Genomic DNA, 21,252 nt, shown 5'->3' with positions numbered 1-21,252 from the left:
GCCCCAAAATTTTTGCATCAGAAACTGGAGGTGAGGCCTGGTTACCTGAGTTAACAAACCTTCCAGGCAATTCTCATGCCTTCTAAAGTAGGAGAACCACCATCTCAAAGGAATTCAGTATGTTTGGTTCTTGCTGCACAAAGCTCACCAACTGCTTGTGTTAGGTCAGAGAAACAAGCCCATGCCTGAGCCTCACCTCTAGACTTTGGGCAGATTTCCTGCTGGAAGGCTGCCCACACTGGGAGCCCACCAAGGGACTGCTCCTGAGGCTCCCAGGGCTGGGCCGGGCTGTCTGACCTCTTTCTCTCCCTGCAGGCTCTTTACCTGGAAGTGGCCTTAAAAATGGAAGAGCTGGCCAAGCCCGTCCTCTCTCACTTTTTCATAATCTCATCCTTTTGAGAGAGTCACTTTAGTTAAAAAACAGAGCATAATTCTGGGATTCCAATTCAAAACAGCCCTGTTCTTAGCAAGGCACCTCCAGTTAGGAGGCTCTGCTGGCCTCTGCTCTGCTCTCTGACCTGAGTCCACAGGCTCTGCCCTCTGCGCATCCCTCCAGGGCCCCAGAGCCTGTGGTGTCCAGGGGCTGCCACCTCGTGGTCACTGATGCTGTAAAAGGGCTGGTGCTTACACCCCAACTAACATAACCCCCTACCCTGACTAACATTCTGGGCTCCCTTCTCGCCCCTCCCAACACCCCTGGGCAACGTTCACATCAATTCCAAACAGATCTCAGTATATGAAAAAGATTTTCTGTTTACTTCAATGTCTCCCAGGAAAAACTGTCAAAACCTATTTCTTGAAAATCCTGTTCCCCCTTCTCCTCCCAGCTTAAATGCTGTTGCCACACTGAGTGCCTCAGACTTGAGTGGTGAGAGGTTGGCTATTTCCATGTCTGTGCCCCTGGACTCCAGCCACTAACCTTCCGGGTGTAGAATTCCAGCAGATGCCAGGGGAAGTGGAGTAAATGGAATGAGGAAGTGTCTCTGGATTGTCAAGGCCTGTGTCAAACAGCTACAGCCCCGCCGCCTCTGTCAGCTCCTGATTCAGAGCAGTCTGAATTTCTGTGGGTTCCCCTCACGGCATAGAGGTCACTGGCCGCAGGTGCAGAGCACGGTCTTCAGCCCTCCCTGCTCAGGCTCTGGGAGGAGAACGCAGGTGCCAGAAGCAGCACCCTTTCCAATTCTGCTGCTGTTTCCTTCCTGGAGCACTTGGTAATAGTATTCATTATTTGGAGAGAATTTGCCCGTCTGAAATTTGGAGCCTGAAATGTAGAACTGATTGCTTCTTGACTGTTAGGTCCCGGAAGGGCCCAGGGAAACAGCACAGCTTTCCTTCTTGTGTGCGTAAGAGGAAGCACCCAGCGGCTGCCGAGGGGCCAGGCTCTAGACCCCTGCCCCACCTCTTCCCACACACTCTCATGCTTCTGTGGGGTGTTATAACAGCTCTCAGCTAACTTGTAAAGGCTCCAGACCTGTTGAAAGCCTCATTTTGAGCCACAGAGTGTGACGGTTCCTTTTCACAAAGCTGAACCTTGTGATTTGAAGGAAGCCACTAAAGTACAGAAGCAGGGTCCTGCCCACCCAGCCACCAACCTCATTGCACTGGACCAGGTAGATGGAAAGCTTAAAAGCCACCTCTTTCTGATGACCTTTCCATTAAAAATACACCTGATTTCTAGTGTTCAAATCCCTCACCTCTTGGTTTGTGCGCCTCAAGGGGAAATTGAAAGCACATGAGTGATTCAGAAAGGTAGCATAAAGCACGGGAAAGGGGTTTCACTGTTGCTGTGGGATGCAGTGTGAGGGCAGGGGGCGCCTGCCTGCCACTCCCTCCCAAGCCTTCCTGTCTGTTTGCCTCCCTTAATTGGATGCTGGTGGATTAGGTTTGAGCATTAGTCTCACCCTGGTTTTGCTGTAGCTTTAAATCCTTGAGGTTCCCCAGCTGTGTGTGTGTGTGTGTGTGTGTGTGTGTGTGTGTGTGTGTGTGTGTGTGTGTGTTGTGTGGGTTGTATGTGGGTGTGTGTGTGTGTGTTAGACTGGGCATTAGCCTCACTCTGGTGTGTGTGTTGACTGGTGGTGTTGTGTGTGTGTGTGTGTGTGTGTGTGTGTGTTTAGACTGGGCATTAGCCTCACTCTGGGGTGTGTGTGTGTTTAGACTGGGCCTGCTGGGCCAGAGCCTTCCTCCTGGCACAACATGTCCTGTTCCCCCCCACCCCCCCGCCCGCCGTCCAGCCATAGGATCGCAGCCATCCTGATGTTATCGTCAGTCAGGTGACAGCTTGGGAGGAAGAATGTGGTGTTTTGGACACAGCCTCTGTGAGGAAGCAGGAGGGAGATGGAGATTCAGAAAGAACAGGTGTTTGGGGAGCCGGAAGACAGGACAGCCCACTGGTCCTGGACCACAAGGGGCAGAGCAGTCGTGTGGAGAGCACCCAACTCAGAGACAAGACCTGGCTCCAGGCCACTTCACCATGTCCCCAGGAGGCCACTTGCCCTGGTGGCCCTTCCAGGTCTGGCACCTGAGTGGCTCTCCATGTGAACCCCTCCCCAAGCTGCGTCCCTTTGTTGGCTTTGCCTGGAGCCTCTGTTGGTCCTTTGGGAAGGGCCCCCTGTGTTCAGAAGGAGAGAGGGAGGTTGGGTTCTGGTTGGGCTGTGCCACCATTGACCCCCTGAGCCTCAGGCTCCTTGTTTTAGGTATGCCGATGCCTGTCCAGGCATCCACCCAGGGCCAGTGCAGGGGCCAGGGTTTGAACTGTGGTGCACTAGCACACATCACTCCAAAATATCATGGGACATGCCTTGCTGTGCGTGCCTTGCTGCAGCTTTTCAAAATTCAGTGGCACGTGTCAGCTGCCCCGATGTTGGGAAGGATGGGTCATGTTGGGCAGGGCAGCCCAGGGCAATCAAGCTGGCTGCTGGACAAATGCTTCCAGCCACACCAGTTGCAGAAAACTTCTATTTGCCCTAAGTGTGACAGCGTCTTTGCCCTTACAGCCATGAACCAAATCTGTGTCTCTCGCATCTCCAGAAACGCCAAGAGGCTGACTCAAAATCAGTGCCTCAATCTGCCTTGCACACTTGTTTCAGGGTCAGGTCTGGGGTGGAACTCCGCTTGTCTGGCTGGTTTTTCCCCTCAAGTTCTCCTTTTAAAACAATACTTATTGGATGTCTTTTTCTGATCATAAAATATGTGCTGTAGAAATCCTGGAGCACGTGGGGAGGCTGAGCGGGGAGGCACAGCCCCGCCTGCTCGGCTCCCATTCTTGGGCCCTTTCATGTCGCTTAGCCTGTTGTGCGAGGTTGCCCCTTCCCTCACCTCTGTCCCCGGTCCTACCCTATCACCTTGCGCCGTCCTCTGTGCTAGAAGGTTCTATGCACATGGTCCACACAAGGGGCTGGAGACTATTTCGTGTGTCCTGCAGGCACACACTGCCTTGTTCTGGATGCCAACAGCTATATGTCACATCCCCGTCCCTTGCTAATGAGCACGGACGCCATTCCTCTTACACGGCCTGGTTGCATGTAAGCGGCACAGGTGCTGACCCTATAGCTTGTTGGTTTATTGGGGAGTGTGAGTGCGAGCTTTGAAGCAGAGAAAGTGGAAGTAGACGAGCTGAGGTGTTCGTTAAGTAAGGGGCCTGATCATCTTCCCCAGCGTACAGGCAGTCATGGCCACGGCCGTCCAGCAACTGGACATAGTCACTGCACACACACCACATGCGTGCACACACACACAGCCTCTGCACACGTACCACACACACACTCACACGGCCTCTGCACACACACCACACATACCACTGCACAGTCATCAAACACAGCCTCTTCCATACACCAAACACACACACACACACACACACACACACACACACACACACAAAACCTCTGGCCTTCATTCCAAAGTCTCACCCCATAGCAGATTCACTGTGCAGTGCAGAGCCCCGTGGAGCATGAGAGAAGGGCTTAAATGAAAGAGAAAACATAACACTTGAACTTACCCTATTGCACAATAAAGGGCCTCAACCATAGCCTGTCTGCCTGGCCCATCTGTTCATCTGTTAACCTGAGCAGCGTTATTTCTCATGGTCAAGTCCCTGCTCACCGCCATGTGGTTCTGTGGTTCTGTGATGGTCCCTTGCTGAGCAGCTCCCCTTCCTTGAAAGCACCTAGGCCCCTGAGTCTAGCTGTGTCCTCTGCACGCTCTCTGCTCTCAGTTGCCCCGTCCACAACTTGCCAGCTTTGTTTCTGTGAGTTTTCGGCATGTCCTGTCGTGCAGTCCATGGTGTGACAGTGTCCCCAGCTGTGGTGTGGACCCTCTGCAGAGGTGGAAGGGGCAGAAGAGGGGCAGTCGGCTCCCCTGGCTTCGGATGGGTGGGGCCCCCTTTGTGAGCATGCGTTTCCCCAGGGGGCCCTGGCTCAGAATTGAGACATCGTGGTTGTCGGCCGTGGAGGCCCACCAGCAATTGGGTGCTGCCTCTGTGACGGGAAGCTTCTCTGTGGGCACAGGGACCTGGGGTCACAGGCACCACCCCCCACCCCCTGCCAGCCCTTAGACTTACCACATGGATGGTGACGTCTGAGAACCTCTCACTCAGGCCTGGCCGCTGACCTGCAGACACTTTGGGTGTTTTTGATGGGGGAACCCCAAATCCAGAGGACCCCACGTAGTAATTCCCAGGTGTCCCCACGCCTCCCCCTGACAAGCAAGGACCAGAGGAGCAGGGAGTAGCCAGCCTGCTGTGGGCCAGAGGCTGCTCCTGTTCAGTTTCTGTGCTGAAAAAAAACTGAATTCATTTGTAGACTGTGTTTCCCTTGCTTCTGCTTCTCCATTTCTTGTATTTTTTTCTTTTCCTCCTGTTGTTCCTTTCTCACTTTTTATGCTTTTTGTCCTCTGCGTGTCTCCACTTCACCTTCTCCCTGTCTGTCTCCACCCCACACCCCCTTCTCTCTGGCCGTCTTCTCTTCCTCCTTGTTTGGCCCTTTTTGAAGTTGAGCCCAGTGGCGGGACTCCACGGCGTAGACCTCTCTCCTTCTGCCCTTGCTGTGTCCAGGAAGGTAACGTAACCCCTCACCCTCCTCCCCACTGCCTCCAGGGGCGTAGCAATACAAGAACGACAGGGACCTGAGGCCCAGCTCTTTCTCTTTCTTCCTCTGACTCTTGGTAGCCCTGTTACAAAATCCCATGAGTATGTGGCAGTTCCTTACGAGGTACAGTATCCCTTTGACTGTCTCAGGAGGATGGGGGATGGGGTGAAGCCAGGGAGCAGATCCCGCTTTAGGGGCCGCTGGGCTGCAGGCGTCCCACTGTACCAGGCCACTGCTCGTGGTCAGGCCTTTCAGCCTCAAATGCAGCAGATAGAGGGGCCGGGACATGGGGGAGGAGCCCCCTCCCGTGTGGCAGCAACTTGCACGAGTGGAGTCGAGGAATACTGACCTCCCCAAGACTGGTCTACACAGATGCCCCAGTTCTTTCCAAAGCACACTCCTCTGCCCTGTGTCTTGCTGAGTGTGTGTGTTTTCAGTTTGTCTGGTTTGCAGTCTGTTGTGGTGATGAGACTGTCGTTGACAAGGCATGTGGGCGGGGACGGCGAGTGTGGCCACCGCTAACCCGCTAACCTTCCTCTGCTCTCCATGGCGCTCACCTGACTGTCGCCATCTGCCTTCCCCTCAGCCGTCCCTCCGGAGGCATCCTTGCGCTGGGGCAGCAAGAAGGAGGGGACTGCCCAGGGGACCCTGCCCTGCTGCCCTGGAGAGCTTGCATGCCCGGGCTCCATCCCATGCCACACAGGCACACTGTGCAGAGATGCTCAGGAAGGAATGGGGGGGTGGTCAGGGTTGGGGGGGGAGCCCCAGGCCCTGGCCGCTCAGCACTCACTCAGCAGTAGGCTGGACCGGCCAGGGCTCAGGGACAGCTCAGTGCAGACACAGCCCTGCTCATGCCAGCACGGTGCCCTCCCACCTCTCTGGAGTATGGCCACGGGTGCCAGGCACACGGCACCCAGAACGTCGGTGGGAGGTCAGGACCCTGAGGGTCAATCCCTGTGTCTCTGGGTTGGGTTTTACTGGGAGAGAACTTCTTACCAGTGACCCGTAGCACAGAGGCCTTGGAGGGACCTCCCTACCCCAGCCTCAGCCCAGCCGTGGGTGGACTTCAGGAGCCCTTTGTACAGTTTTTGGATGTATTCATGTGCGTTTTCTTAGGAAGAGAGTCCCCAGCTTTCCTCAGATTGTCAAGTGGCTCATCTGAAAATAGTGAAGAGCCACCAGCAGTTTGGCTTCTGCATTTAGGCAGGACCCCACTATGGCTTCTTTGTGTTCCCTCTGGGGGTGTGTTCCCTCTAGGGGTGTGGCTCCTTGGAGACCTTCCCTCCTCTCACTGCAGCTGAGCCCGGCAGCGTCAGGCTACTCCAGGTGGAGACCCAGGTGTCAGCCAAATAGGGTGTGGGCAGCACTGGCCCCAGAAGGTGCTGCCGATCTTAATCAGAGCAGGGAGGCTGTGGTCCCTCTGCCCTTGTGAGAGTCCTGAAGGCACCCAGGGATGGACCACGTCTGCCGTGTAGGGGTCGCTAGGAGCATCCGTCAGGAAGCCTGTTGGACCACAAGTTAGAGAGGGACTTCCCTGGTGAGGATGTGAGGAAGGAGGCCTCAGGGCAGTGGCCCAGCAAAGAGCTGGCTAGTGAGAGCCCCGGAGAAGGAAGGCCCTGGTGCTTTAGTCTCCCATATCCCTCTTCATTAGACTCGTCTCCTCAAAGCAGGCCTCATAACTAGCACATACCAAATAGACACCAAAGGAATGAAAAAGCCAAGAAGGGCAGAGCCCCGAAAACACCCCACAAGAAAGCGGTTGAGCAGGGGAGGCCCAAGTGAGCCACCACCAGTCGCTGAGGGGCGAGGGCCAGCCTGAGGGACAGAGGAAGGTTGGGCTTGTGGTCCCTGGGGGTGTGGTACCCTCATGGCCAGAGGCCATCAGCCTGGCCTGAGGTGTCAGGCAGCATCCTGCTGGGCTCTGCACACTTGCCCCAGTGTGGTGGTTCCTGGGCCAGGAGATGCAGGCACTGCCCACCCCAACATTCTCTCTCTCGGCAGGCATGGGCAAGCAGGATGACCCCAAGCTGATGCAGGAGTGGTTCAAGCTGGTGCAGGAGAAGAATGCCATGGTGCGCTATGAGTCAGAGCTGATGATCTTGTGAGTGGCCCTGGGCTGAGGACACTGGGGGACGTGGGCCCAGAACCTGTCACAGTAGGGGCTTGGAGGCCTCGGGCCAGGGACACTGGGGGATGTGGGCTCGGAGCCTGTCACAGTAGACCTGAGCTCCCTCCCTGTTGAGGGGCTAAGGAGGTGTGTGGCCCCCAATCACTTGTGTGTTTTCCCCCGGGAAACCCCCGGGTCCCCAGTGCCCGGGAGCTGGAGCTAGAGGACCGCCAGAGCCGGCTACAGCAGGAGCTCCGAGAGCGGATGGCTGTGGAAGGTAGGAGGGTCTGGAGGCGGGTGTGGCCGCTGCTTCCTCCCCTGCTGGGGCCTCACTGTTGGGTTCTGCCCAGATCACCTGAAGACAGAGGAGGAGCTGTCGGAGGAGAAGCGGATCCTGAACGAGATGCTGGATGTGGTGGAGCAGAGGGATGCCCTGGTGGCCCTGCTGGAGGAGCAGCGGCTGCGGGAGAAGGAGGAGGACCGGGACCTGGAGGCCGCCATGCTGTCCAAGGGCTTCAGCCTGAACTGGTCCTGAGCGCCCACCAACCACCTGGACCCAGACCTGGGCAGCCTGTTGCCCCTGGGGCTCGGATGTCCACGAGTCTGGGCAGCTCAGCCTCCTCAGAGGTCCCGACCTCCCGCTCTAGAGAGAGGAGGGCGGAGTAGGGTAGGGTGTGGGACGGAGGCCTGCCCACAGAGGACAAGGAGGAGGCTGCTCCCTGCTCCCCAAGCACCCCGGGCGGTGAGGCTGGGCTGGAAGTTCCTCCTGCTGGGGTTGGGGGGGCCACACCCCAGGCTTCTCCCTGCTGGGGCCTGGGGCCTGAACCTGCTGCATTTTGCTTTCAATTCACAACACTGGAAAAACCCTGACTTTGGGGGACAGCTGAGGCCCTGCATCCGGCCCCGCTGATGGGCCAGCGTCATCATAGGCCGTCCCTTTGGGCAGGAGGCCCCCATTCTCTGCTTTGTTCCTGTGTTTGCGCCAAACGCAGCTGACAGCCTGGCGAGACGTGAGGCCGCTTTGGACCCTCTTTGTCAATTAACTTATTTTTTTAATACTTGAAAAGAAGCTACTTCATTTTTGTATCTTTACCAGAGACACTGATGGCCTGGCACCTGGGGTAGCGGTTGTGGAGGTGTGGCCCAACGGACCACATTTATCGCCCTATTTATTACCCTCCTTCGGGCCAGCTGAGACCCTCGTGTGGGTCCCCACTCAGAAGACCCCTGTCCACCTGGCACCAGACGTCCGTGTCTGTGCCATTTGCTTGTCAAGGATACATTTCAGCGCTGCTGGAAGCCAAGCCACAAGGCACAGGTGCCTGTCGCCCACACTGTTGGAATCCTGGCGCTTCAGAGCCCATCTTATCCTCAGTTTTGGTGCCAAGGTCTCACGTCCCACAACACTTAGAAAGTTTTAGGTGGGCTACACCAGCATGTGGGGCCTGCAGCTGGAGGCACCGTGACAGCACAGGGTGGCTGCGGTCTTGGTCACACTCACACAACAGCCCTGCACCCCCCCCACATGCCCCCCAGAGTGAGGCATGGGGTGAGAAGCACAGTGAAGCCAGCTCTAGCCGTGGTTCCACCACAGGCCTCCGAGTGCAGTTCACAGAGCTGTTGTTGCCAAGCTCGCCCCCCAGCGTGAGCGTACAGTTGGCCCCAGGGGTCCAGTCCTGAGGCCCTTGAGCCAGCTCCTGGTGGAGCCAGGCCAGCGTGGAAGGACGAGAGGCCTCCGCACCAACCTGGGACTGTCCCTGGGGAACCGCATCGTGCCTCAACCAGAACACAGTCATTCTTACTGCAGAGGAGCGAAGAACTGGCTCCCTCGCTGTGTACCAGAGCTGCCATCTCTTGTGGAATCCAGGGACGCACTGCTTCACCCATGGCGCCTCTGACCATCACCTCCTGCTTTCTAATGAGGCAGAGCCTCTATTTTTATTCTCGTTTCTTAAAAGGGGGAGCATAGGGTGTTCTAGATTCCAGCTTTAAACCCCAGCCATCCAGTAAAACTGGGCTTGGGTTAGGATTCATCGCCTGTGTGGCCTTTGCCTAATCTCACCCACCACCCACAGGCCCTGTGACTTCCAGGCCTGCCTCTGGAGCCCCTGCCACCCGGGATGAGGACAAGTTTACAGTGGCCAGAAGGGACGTGGCCATATGATAGGCTTGCGTGGCCCGATGTAGCAGGAGCGCCTGGACACCTGCCACTCCAGAAGTGCACTGTGCCTACAGGTGTGAGGATGGCCGGAAGGCTCCCAAGAAGCCCAGAAATGCTCCCCAGCTCCTCCAGCAGGGCTTCTACTTCAGGTTCTAAGAGAGCACTTTTTCCTCAAGGTCCCATTTTATAACCACTAGTTTGCAGGTTGTCTTAGCGCCCTGCTGATGGGCTACACGCAGTGTTTCCCAGCTCTGGACTTGCACGCAGCTCCAGTCAAGTCCCCTTGAAGGCAGGGCAGCAGGAAATCTTTCTGAAATGCCAGAGTGTGAGTCAGCCCGAGCCCAGACAGGGGCGACCAGAGTCCGCCTCGGCAGAGGGAAGGCAGCAGGGCCCCTGGCCTGAGTCCAAGGTCACCAGCGGGTCCAGCCCTGCTCAGACGGCGTCTCCTGGCCTTTGCCCCCAGGAGCCACCTTCCAGCTGCTCTTGACCAGCAATGACAGACTATCTTCAAAAGAGCAGAATTTTTCAGGAGGGCAGAAAATGGAGAGAGTTTAAAGAAAAAATGTAAAGATGGTAACAACTGACCTACAAAGGGGAATGGGCCATTTTATGCGCAATAAAAGTTTTTACAAGAAGAAGGGTGTGTTTCTTAAGTCATGCCGTTGGTTGGCAGTGCACCAGGACACCCCGTTTCGTGACATCTACCAATGTGGCAGGGGGGCGGTTTGAAGAATGCAGTCTTTGTGCTTTTTCAGCCAACTTAATTTTTGTCCATCTTATCCTGGCCATCCACTAACATTCCCTTGAGAACGAGTATGGACCAATCTGGGAATAAGAAGCTGCTTTTGGAAGCAAGTCAGGGACCCTCCTGCAGAGACGTGTTCTGTGAAGTAGAGTCCTACTCTGGGATGACCTTGCGCCCTGGCAGCTGGTGCTGTGGGCTCTGCAGCCTCTGGGCCTAAGTCGCCACCCTCCCCAAGAACATTCAGAGCACAGGGCCGTGGAACCAGCTGATGTTCTGGCTCCCTTTGCCCCCCTGGGTGTGCTGTCAGGAGTGTGGCCACCTCCTGGTTACCCAGGGAGCTCATCCCAAAGGCACAGGGCTTCCCTCTGGAGCATCAGGAAGAGGGCGGATGGTGGGCTCAGTGCTGAGCAGGCTAGTTCCCAGAGCCTCCCACACCATGTGGGCGTTGGGTAGGAAAAAATAGATGCAGCTGAGCCCTAGGTTCTTCAAAGGCTGGGTCCAGGCCTGGGCCTGTGGGGGGAGTGGGGCTTGTGTCCCTGTGCTGACCCCCCCCCACCTTGTGTCTCAAAAAGTCTTCCTTTGATTAGAGCTGGAAACAGGCAGGGTTTGGCTGCAGTTCACAGCCATCCAGGTGGCAGGAGGTGACATGGCCTTAGGCAGACAACCAGAGGGAAGGTCGCCCTGCAGCTGCCACCATTACATCCAGGAAACCACTGTGTCCATGGTTCTGAAATCCCCCCAACCCTGATCCTCATGGGGACCAGGGTGGAAAATGGGAAGGGCAGAATGGGACTTTTTTTTTTTTTTTTTTTTTTGTCTTTTTGCCTTTTCTTGAGCCACTCCTGCGGCATATGGAGGTTCCCAGGCTAGGGGTCTAATCGGAGCTGTAGCCACCAGCCTACGCCAGAGCCACAGCAACGCAGGATCCGAGCCGCGTCTGCAACCTACACCACAGCTCACGGCAATGCTGGATCGTTAACCCACTGAGCAAGGGCAGGGACGAACCCGCAACCTCATAGGTCCTAGTCGGATTCGTTAACCACTGCGCCACGAAGGGAACTCCCAGAATGAGCCATTTTATTTCACTTTATTGTGCGGAAGACTCTGCCCAGAGATGCTCCATCCATCCTCAGGTGGGCCAGGCGCTGGGCATGGAGGCCTCTGCAGGTAGACTTTGTGGCTGCCCCCTCCCCATGCACCCCCCCCCCAGGGTGGTCTTGCAGCCACGGCCGGCACAGGGCAGTGGAGGCTCGGCTTCTGTTTCTAGGACAGATGCGGAGGGAGCCCGAGTCCCGGGATGCACGCGCACACACAGCCCACGCCCAGCCTGGCCTTTCAGAACCAGGGGTACATCGAGTCTGAAGTAGGTTAGAGTCCAGCCTCTGGACCTGAGTGGGACGTGGGCCAGGCAGGATCCAAGGCAAAGGAAAATCTTCCTGCAACAGTAAACAGCCTGGAGCTTGGAAGATCCAAACCGGGCAGATGGAGTACCCACTAGGCCCAGGGAGCTTTCCCTGCCGCTTCCCAGGAGGGCGGACTCTGAGAGCTGAGGGCCCCGACCCAGCCAGCACAGACGTCCTTCCTGACCTGATGGATTCTCCTTGGAGAAGGTCAGAGACCCAGGAGGACAGAGGAGCTGGCTTCCTTCTACCCAAAACCGTCTCAGGTGCGTCTGGTGAGCCCACAGAGGTGCAGTTTATTTCTAATTTTAATGTTGGACCAAATCCTCTGTTTCCTCCCAGGAACTTAACTGAATAGGTACCGGCCATGTTCCCAGGACATTCAGAAGGGACGCTGTCAGGCGAGTGCGATGCAAATGCCCCCCCCCCACTCCTTCCATTGAGGTTGCTGCAGACTTTACCCCAAGCTCTTTCCCCGGGCATCTCTGCTGCTGGGGAAGCCAGGTAGGAGGGTGTGAACAGTGAAAAGACATCTGGACAGAACCTAGTGATGCGGTCAGGGGTGGGCAATAGGGTTGTGAGCAGGGGGAGGACATTGGGGCGGACCTGGGATGTGGCCTCAACTGGCAGAAGCACCTGGGTGGTCCTGCCTGGGGTGCAGCCCACAGAGCCCACAGAGCTCTGAGCAGCTGGAGGCAGGTGATACACTGGTGCTCAAAGCAAGTGGAAGCAACAGAACAATGTCCCCAGGCCTCCCCACCCTTCCCTCCCTCCTGAACCTGGGGAAGGGCTGAGAGGCACAGTCACTCATGGGACAGGCCTTGACTGAGCAGGAAGCCCTGCCTGGTGGCTGAGGTGGGGACTGAGCCCTGGACCACGGGGCTAGGTCTTCAGGTGCCTAAGAGATGAGTGGTTAGTTCAGCCAGGAGGAGGGCCAGCCGCCACCCTCGTATCAAGCAGTCCTGTGGGTGTGCTTGCTCCCCAGGGCGTGCGGGAGCACAGTTTAAGACAGTTCCTGCCTTCCCCCAAGCCACTAGGGTGACTTCCCTGCCCCCTGCTTTCCCTTATGCTCCCCTAAAAATGACACCCAGAGCCCTGTCCCCTCCCCACTGCTCCCCCAGGAGAAAATTACTGGAGGCCACTTCATGAAGTGAGCACTGGACTAGTAATCTCATCTGGCCTCTGGCCACTTCCTGGCTAGTTGATCTTGCCTGTGGCTTTCCACACCTGTTTTTCTTACCTTGAAATGGGAAAATACCTCACTCTCTACCCATAAAGTGGTTGTGAGGCTGGAAGGGGGCTCAGAGATGCTATGTGCCTGTCCCTCTGTGGCCACCGAGCCCCAGGGCTCTTCCCCTAGAGGGTGTGCCTGCCCACAGCCGGGGTGCCCCAGAGGCCATGGAGCTGCTTCCACCCCAGTACCCAGGACAGGACCTGCAGCAGCTGCTAAGCCCAGGTCCCAGAAAATTCGAACCTGGGCTCTAGGCAGTTGGGGAGCAAGGATGCCGCTGGAGTGGAAGGGATGTGGGGAAACGGATATGTCCGTGACTGTCCATGAGGCGAGGCCTTCATGATTCCAACCCAGCCATCTGCTCCTCCCTGCCAGGGTCCAACAAGAGTCCCTGACCCCTCAAGGACAGCTCAGGGTCCTACTGGTGCTGTCCTTGCTGAGCAGGATTCTGGACACTGCTTGGCCCTCATTCTCAGCTTCCCTCCCCCAACAAGCCCCAGATGGTCCGGGTCTGCTCTTCTTCTGGAGTCCCTTCTGACCAGAGCCAGACGCCAGCCGGGAGGCCCTTTTCCACAGTTACCTCGGGAGCTCTGGTTCCGGGATGAGTGCCTCCCGGCTAAGATTGTTGGCCACAGAGAAAGGTCAGGGGTGGTGGTGGCGGGAGGGACCTGCTTGAGGCAACATCAGACGTTCCAGGCGAGCCAAGCCCCCAGGGCCTCGCCTGCCCTCCCAGATAGCTCCCCTGGAGAAGGACTCAGCTTTGCCCCCGCCCTGGATCCAGCCCTCCCCCTCTTGTCCTGCTGGATTTGCTCTCTTGCCCTCCGGACTCTCCTGCCTCTGTCTTGGTGGGAAAGCACCTTCGAGGTGAGATGGTCCCCCACCCCACGCCCCAGGCCCGAGAGCCTTGGGGCCGAGGTGCCCCCTGCATGTCAGCACGCTCCCTGCTCCCTCCCTCCACCCCACTGTGTTCCCACGGTCAAGGCGGGAGCAACAAGGCAGGGAGCACGGAGCGCCCACGGGCTCCGAGGGTCCTCAGGGGCTGGAAGGGCTCTCCTGGCCTCTGCGGATATAGGTTCCTGCGCGCAGAGCGCACCAACCTGCCCAACACCCCCGCCCCTGGAGCCAGTGAGAGCGAGCGAGCGCCAGCCAGCAGGAGCGAGCTGACGGTCCCCATCCCCGACTACGTGGAAGCCTTGACCTCACAAGTTAGAAGTCAGCCGGATGTAGGAGGTAGGGGGTGGCATCTGTGGGCTTGTGAAAACGTTGAGAGGAGTCTGGGGTTGGGGCATAGGGAAGTGAGGCGTGAGCCTGGCCGCGGCCCAGAGCCCCCACCCCAGAAGAATCTGTCTCGGAAAATCAGAGACCTCACTTACCCGGTTTGAGGGAACAGATGCCCACAGAAGCCCCAGCAACCATCCAGCTCAGGACAGGCCCAGTGGCTGAGGCAGCTCAGCAGGAAGGTGGGGCACAGGGGGTCCCCTCCTCTCCTTCCTCCTCTTCCTAACCCCTTTAGAGCCTGGGCTCCCCCAGAGTGGACCCCTTGGACTTCTCGACCTCTGACTCCCAGCCACACACATAATGATCAATATTTGTACAACACTGTAAAATGACCACCAGTGGGGTCTGGTTAACATCCACAACCTCACTCACACAGTTGAATTTTTTTCTTGTGATGAAAACTTTTAAGACCTGCTCTCTTAGCAACTTTCCAGTATAGGGTAGAGTGAACTGCGTTCACCATGCCAACATCACAGCCCCAGGACTTACTGATTTTATAACTTTTGACCTCCTTCAACTGTTTCACCCACCAACCACCACTGCCTCAGGGAATTACCAGTCTGTTCTTTGTATCTCAGGCTTTTTTATATTCCACACATAAGTGAGATCATGCAGTATTTGTCTTTGATTTACTTCACTAACCATAATGCACTCAAGGTCCATCCATAAAGGATGTTGCAAAGGGCAGGAACTCCTTTTTATGGCTGAACAGAATTCCATTAATATAAATATTAATATATATAATATGTATATCTTATTTTCTTTATTCATCAGCCAGTGGACATGTAGGTTGTTTCCATGTCTCTTGTGAATAGTGCTGCTCTGAATATAAGGTACAGATAGCTCTTCAAGATAGCAATTTTATTTTAATTAATTAATTAATTAATTTTGCTTTTTAGGGCTGTTCTTGTGGCATATGGAAGTTCCCAGGCTAGGGGTCAAATCGGATCTACAGCTGCCAGCCTACACCACAGACACAGAAGCTCCTGTTGTGGCTTAGTGGTTAACGAATCCGACTTGTAACCATGAGGTTGTGGGTTTGATCCCTGGCCTTGCTCAGTGGGTTAAGGATCCGGCATTGCCATGAGCTGTGTTGTAAGTCAGAGACACAGCTCGGATCCCACGTTGCTCTGGCTGTGGCGTAGGCCGGCGGCTATAGTTCTGATTCAACCCCTAACCTGGGAACCACCATATGCCGAGGGTGCGGCCCTAGAAAAGACAAAAAAAAAAAAAAAAAAGACCACAGCAACGCAGGTCAGAGCCGTGTCTGTGACCTACACCACAGCTCATGGCAATGCCAGGTCCTTAATCCACTGAGCAAGGCCAGGGATTGAACCCAAAACCTTATGGTTCCTAGTCAGATTCATTTCTGCTGAGCCACGATGGGAACTCCATTAGCTGATTTTTTTTGTATGGGGTAAGACAGGGGTCCAGTTTCATTCCTTTACATGTCTCAATTTCTCAGTTTGCATGTCCAGTTTCTCAGCAACATTTATTGAAAAGACTGTCCTCTCCCCACCTGTACATATCTGGCTCCTTCATCATAAGTTAACTGACCATATACATATGGGTTTATTTCTGGGATCTCTAATCTGTTCCACTGATCTCTGTGTCTGTTTTTATGCCAATAACATACTCCTTTGATGTCTGTAGTTTTGTAATATAGATTAAAATCAGGAAGCATGATGCCTCCAACTTTGTTCTTTCTCAAGGTGGCTTTGGCTATTCAGAAACATTTTGGGGAGTTCCTGTCATGGCTCAGTGGTTAATGAATCTGATTAGGAACATGAGGTTTCGGGTTTGATCCCTGGCCTTGCTCAGCAGGTTAAGGATCCAGTGTTGCCGTGAGCTGTGGTGTAGGTTAAAGACGCAGCTCAGATCCTGTGTTGCTGTGGTTGTGGCGTAGGCCAGCGGCTACAGCTCTGATTAGACCGATAGCCTGGGAACCTCCAGGTGCCATGGGTGCGGCCCTAAAAAGACAAAAGACAAAAAAAAAAAAAAAAAAAAAAAAAAAAAGGAAAGAAACATTTTGGTTCCACACAAATTTTAGGATTTTTCTTTTCATTTCTGTGAAAAATTGCATTGGAATTTTGATAGAGGATGCATTGAATTTGTAGATTCCTTCTGGTAATGTGGACATTTTAACAATATCATTTTTTCTTTTTTTGCTTTTTGGAGGGCTGCACCTGTGTCATATGGAGGTTCCCAGGCTAGGAGTCCAGTTGAAGCTGTAGCTGCCAGCCTACATCACAGCCACAGCAACGCGGGATCCAAGATTCGTCTGTGACCGACACCACAGCTCACAGCAATGCCAGATCCTAAACCCAGTGAGTGAGGCCTGGGCTTGAACCTGAAACCTCATGGTTCCCAGTCGGATTTGTTTTACTTTTTTCTTAGGGCAGCATCTGCAGCATAAGGAAGTTCCCAGGCTAGGGGTTGAATCAGAGCTATAGCTGCCGGCCTACACCATAGCAACACCATCTGAGCCAAGTCTGCAACCTACACCATAGCTCACCGCAACACTGGATCCTTAACCCACTGATCGAGGCCAGGGATTGAACCCGTATCCTCATGGATACTAGTCGGGTTCGTTACTGCTGAGCCACAATGGGAACTCCCTTGATCCAGATTTTAGAGGGAAGGCTTTTAGCGTTTCTCTATTAGCATTATATTGGCTATGGGTTTGTCATAAACGGCTTTTATGATGTTGACCTATGTTCCCTTTATACCACTTTGGTAAGGTTTTATCATGAATGAATGTTGAATTTTGTCAAATACTTTTTCTATTGAGATAATCATATGGTTTACGGCTTTTGATTTCTTTTTCATTTTTTTAAGATTTTTATTTTTTTCCATTATAGTTGATTTACAATGTTCTGTCAATTTCTGCTGTACAGCAAAGTAACCCAGCAAAGTATATATCCTCCATCATGTTCAATCACAAGTGAGTAGATATAGTTCCCTGTGCTATACAGTAGGGTCTCATTGCCTTCTATTCCAAATGCAATAGTCTGCATCTACCAACCCCCAACTCCCAGGCCATCCCACTCCCTCCCCTTCCCCCTTGGCAACCACAAATCTGTTCTCCAAGTCCGTGAGTTTATTTCTTTTCTGTAGATAAGTTCATTTGTGCTATATATTAGATTCCAGGTATAAGTGATATCATATGGTATTTGTCTTTCTCTTTCTGACTTACTTCACTTAGTATGAGTCTCTATTTGATCTATGTTGCTGCAAATGGCATCATTGTTCTTTTTATGGCTGAGTAGTATCCCATTGTGTATATATACCACTTCTCCTTAATCCATGCATCTGTCAATGGACATTTAGGTTTCTATGTCTTGGCTATTGTGAATAGTGCGGCAATGAAAATATGGGTGCATGTGTCTTTTTCAAGGAAAGTCTTATCTGGATATACACCCAGGAATGGGATTGCTGGGTCACATGGTAGTTCTATATTTAGTTTTCTAAGGTGCCTCCATTCTGTTTTCCATAGTGGTTGTACCAATTTACATTCCCACCAACAGTGAAGGAAGGTACCTTTTTCTCCACACCCTCTCCAGCATTTATTATTTGTGGAATTATTAATGAAGGCCATTCTGACAGGTGTGAGGTGGTACCTCATAATAGTTTTGATTTGCATTTCTCTAACAATTAGTGATGCTGAGCATTTTTTCATGTGCCAGATGGCCATCTGTATATCTTCTTTGGAGAAATATCTATTCAGGTCTTCTGCCTATTTTTTGATTGGGTTGTTGGCTTTTTTGCTGTTGAGTGGTATAGTTGTTTGTATATTTTAGAGATTAAGCCCTTGTCAGTTGCATTGTTTAAAACTATTTCCCCCTATTCCATAGGTTGTCTTTTTGTGGTTTTTTTTACAGTTTCCTTTTCTGTACGAAATCTTGTCAGTTTGATTAGGTTTCACTGGTTTATTTTTGTTTTTATTTCTGTTCCCTTGGGATTTACTTTTCTTTTGTTAATTTGGTGTATGACATTGAGTGATTTGAACCATACTTGTGAACTTGGAATGAATCCCACTTGGTTGTGGTATACGACCATTTTATGTGTTGTTGAATTAGACGGCTAAAATTTTGTTGAGAATTTTTGCCTGAATGTTCATCAAAGATATTGGCCTATCCCCCTTTTTTCTTTTTTCTTTCTTTCTTTTTCTTTTCTTTTCTTTTTTTTTTTTTTTTTTTTTGCTTTTTAGGACTGCATATGCAGCATATGGGAGTTCCCAGGCTAGGGGTCGAAGCTGGAGCTGGAGCTGTGGGCCTACACCACAGCCACAACAACGCCAGATTTGAGCCATATCTGCGACCTACACTGCAGCTCATGGTTGGATCCTTAACCCACTGAGCAAGGCCAGGGATGGAACCCACATACTCATGGATCCTAGTCAGGATCGTTAACTTCTGAGCCACAAAGGGAACTCCCAAACAACTTCTGAAACAAGCTTGCCCAGTCAGTATATCCTCGGGTATAGATCTTCTCTTTAGCCCTGAAGTTCAGGTTGGATTGGGAAAGAGGTGTCTACAGGACCCTCCCACATCCCTATTGATGTGCCATGTTGAGGGTGGGCTGTCTCCTTCTCTGATTCCACATGAGATGGAGCAGGTGTTATCTGGCATCTTGATGTCAGATGTTCAGTAACCTCAATTCTCCAAACTCAGCCTTGAACTTGAACAAGTGTAAACACTTAGAGCCATCACCAAGCCCTTGCTGTGCCCCATGGGGGTCCCTCTGGCCACATAGAGGGTTGCACAGGAGTCTAGGGCTGAAGTCCAGGCCTGGGACAGGTTTTCCTGTGAGCCTGGGTCTGAGCATGAGTGTGACCTGGAACCAGAGCCTGGAAAGGCCAGGTCATAACAGGAGTTCAGGAAGGCCCAGCACTGCTCCTTAAAGTCATCTGTCACATGCGTCTGTCAGAAACAGCCTGAGAGGAGGGTTTAAGAGACCCAGGTCTGAGAAGGAGGGGATGGTTTGGATTTTGCTAAAAAAAGCATAAGCTTTACCCTTGACTTGGGTGACTGGGTATGTTACCTCCCAAGACCAGGAGAGGAAGGTCACTGGTAAGGGACATGGGGAGTGAAAGGAAAACAAACCAGCCCCTGGCCTGTGCGCAGGTTACTTGGAGCTCGAAGTGGGTGTGGGCATCTACACAGCAGGCATAGCTGACTTAGTGGCTTAAACAACAGGAGTTTATCCCCTCTTGGTCCTAGAGGCTGGAAGTCTGAAGTCAGGTGTCGCAGGGCTGACATGAGGCCTCTGCCGGAAACTTCTCTGTGCCCAGGACCCACCTCGTAGCTCATTTAACCTTACTCACCTCTTCAAAGCCCCTGTCTCTGTCTCCAGGTGCACCCTATCCTGAGGGGCTTGGGGTCAGAGCTTCAGCCTGTGAATTCTGGGGACACAATCTATTTCCTAACAATGAGATTTAGAAATAATCCTTTAGAAACGGGCTCCTCAAAGATATTTTTGAAAACGACAGCCTCTTTTTGCTTCACTGAAGAGAACTTAGGAAGGAGTTGGGGTCACTGGAAGAGCAGCTGGCAGCCGGAAGTAGCAGTGAGAAACCTCAGGGAAAAATAAAAAAAGATTCTGACTCTGCTCAGCACCTACAGCTCTCAGCCAAAACCTCACAGGGTTTTGTGTTGTGTTTCCATTGCAGACACAACCATTCGGTTTATTTTTTCTATGTGTTTATTGTATCATTTTTAAATTAAGTTATAATTTTTCACACAGTAAAATTTACCCTTCAGTGTCATGTTCTGTGACTTTTGACTAAAGCTAAAAGCTACAGCTGGGGGAATTCCCGTCGTGGCGCAGTTGTTAATGAATCCGACTAGGAAACATGAGGTTGCGGGTTCAATCCCTGGCCTTGCTCAGTGGGTTAAGGATCCAGCGTTGCCAGCTGTGGTGTAGGTCACAGACAAGTCTCGGATCCCATGTTGCTGTGCCTGTGGTGTAGGCTGGAGGCTACAGCTCCGATTGGACTCCTATCCTGGGAACCTCCATATGCCTCGGGAGCGGCCCCAGAAAAGGCAAAAAGACAAAAAAAAAAAAAAGCTGCAGCTGGAGTTCCCGTCGTGGTGCAGTGGTTAACAAATCCGACTAGGAACCACGAGGTTGTGGGTTTGATCCCTGGCCTTGCTGGGTTAAGGATCCGGTGTTGCCATGAGCTGTGGTGTAGGTTGCAGACACGGCTCGGATCCCGCGTTGCTGTGGCTCTGGCATAGGCCGGTGGCTACAGCTCTGATTCAACCCCTAGCCTAGGAACCTCCATATGCCATACGAGCTGCCCTAGAAATGTCAAAAAAGACAAAACAAACAAACAAACAAAAAAAACAAAAAAAAAAACAACTACGGTCACCATGGTACAGATGTAGAGGAACCACCCTGCCAGGGCTCCCTGGGTGCTTCCCACTGTCTTGCCTTTGCCAGAAGCATCCTTCTCTCTTAATTTACACGGAACGTGGACAGACTTTAAAGCCCAGAGAGTAACAGAAGCTGCAAATTAGAACTGAGGGCTAGAGTTGGGAGAAGGGACCCTGCCAGCAAGAGGCTTGCAGAAAGCTGGGCGACACCCACACAGAGGCCAGGGCCCATTAGTGTGTGTCTGCCGGTAATGGGCAGTGGTGGCCATCATGTGCCATCATGTATGGGGTGAGGTTCCCCCGTTCCCTGGCTCCCTCGTGTGGAAAGTAACATAATGTCTTTTCTATCAAAGGAAATCTTGGTGACTCCATTTTGCTTTGGTTTCAGCCGAAATGCCTCTGCGACCCCCTTCCTCACCTCTTTTCCCAGCAACAATTTGTTTCAATTCGCCAACTGGGAAGAATGTGCCCTGACCTGACCCGTGGGAAGGGGACATGTCCATCAGCTGCATTAGGGAGAAACAGGGAGGGTCTTTTCTTGTTTGCGGCACTTTTTGAGCACCCGCGCCCTTCTGCAGAAGAGCCTTGTCGAGATTTCTCCTTGTCCATGTGTCTCACTTTCCCACACTGGAGACCCAAGCCAGAGTTAATTTCCAACACTCGTCACCCACCCCACAGTGTCTCGGAACCTGGGACACTGTAGCAGATATCCCCTGTGTGCAGAACGCTCTTCCCTCTCCTTACGTCTGGTCCTTCTCTGACTTTTCAGCTACCAATCCAGCTGGCATCTCCTTAGAGGACCACGTCCCGCCTCCGCCTCCCCCTCACAGCACCCTGCCTCGACTTCTGCCCAGGGCAACCCCCCACACACT

General features: G+C 53.2%; 1 protein-coding gene across 15 annotated transcripts in view; it reads left to right on the top strand.

The window, feature by feature from the left end:
• Positions 1 to 9,984, top strand: part of MICAL3 (microtubule associated monooxygenase, calponin and LIM domain containing 3) — a 245,086-nt gene extending 235,102 nt beyond the window's left edge. For 12 of the 15 annotated variants that reach the window (XM_021092508.1, XM_021092511.1, XM_021092521.1 and 9 more), the window contains 4 exons: positions 4,986 to 5,051; positions 7,083 to 7,182; positions 7,392 to 7,465; positions 7,539 to 9,984. In XM_021092508.1, coding sequence (XP_020948167.1) covers positions 4,986 to 5,051; positions 7,083 to 7,182; positions 7,392 to 7,465; positions 7,539 to 7,723 — 425 coding nt within the window. In that variant the 3' untranslated portion in view covers positions 7,724 to 9,984. The remainder of the gene's footprint in view (positions 1 to 4,985; positions 5,052 to 7,082; positions 7,183 to 7,391; positions 7,466 to 7,538) is intronic. The other 3 variants (XM_021092518.1, XM_021092517.1, XM_021092514.1) reach the window with 1 other exon arrangement.

This window comes from Sus scrofa, chromosome 5 (genome assembly GCF_000003025.6).
Source record: "Sus scrofa isolate TJ Tabasco breed Duroc chromosome 5, Sscrofa11.1, whole genome shotgun sequence".
Lineage (NCBI taxonomy): Eukaryota > Metazoa > Chordata > Mammalia > Artiodactyla > Suidae > Sus > Sus scrofa.
Note: the sequence above shows the minus strand (reverse complement) of the source record. Positions and strands in the feature narration are given on the sequence as shown.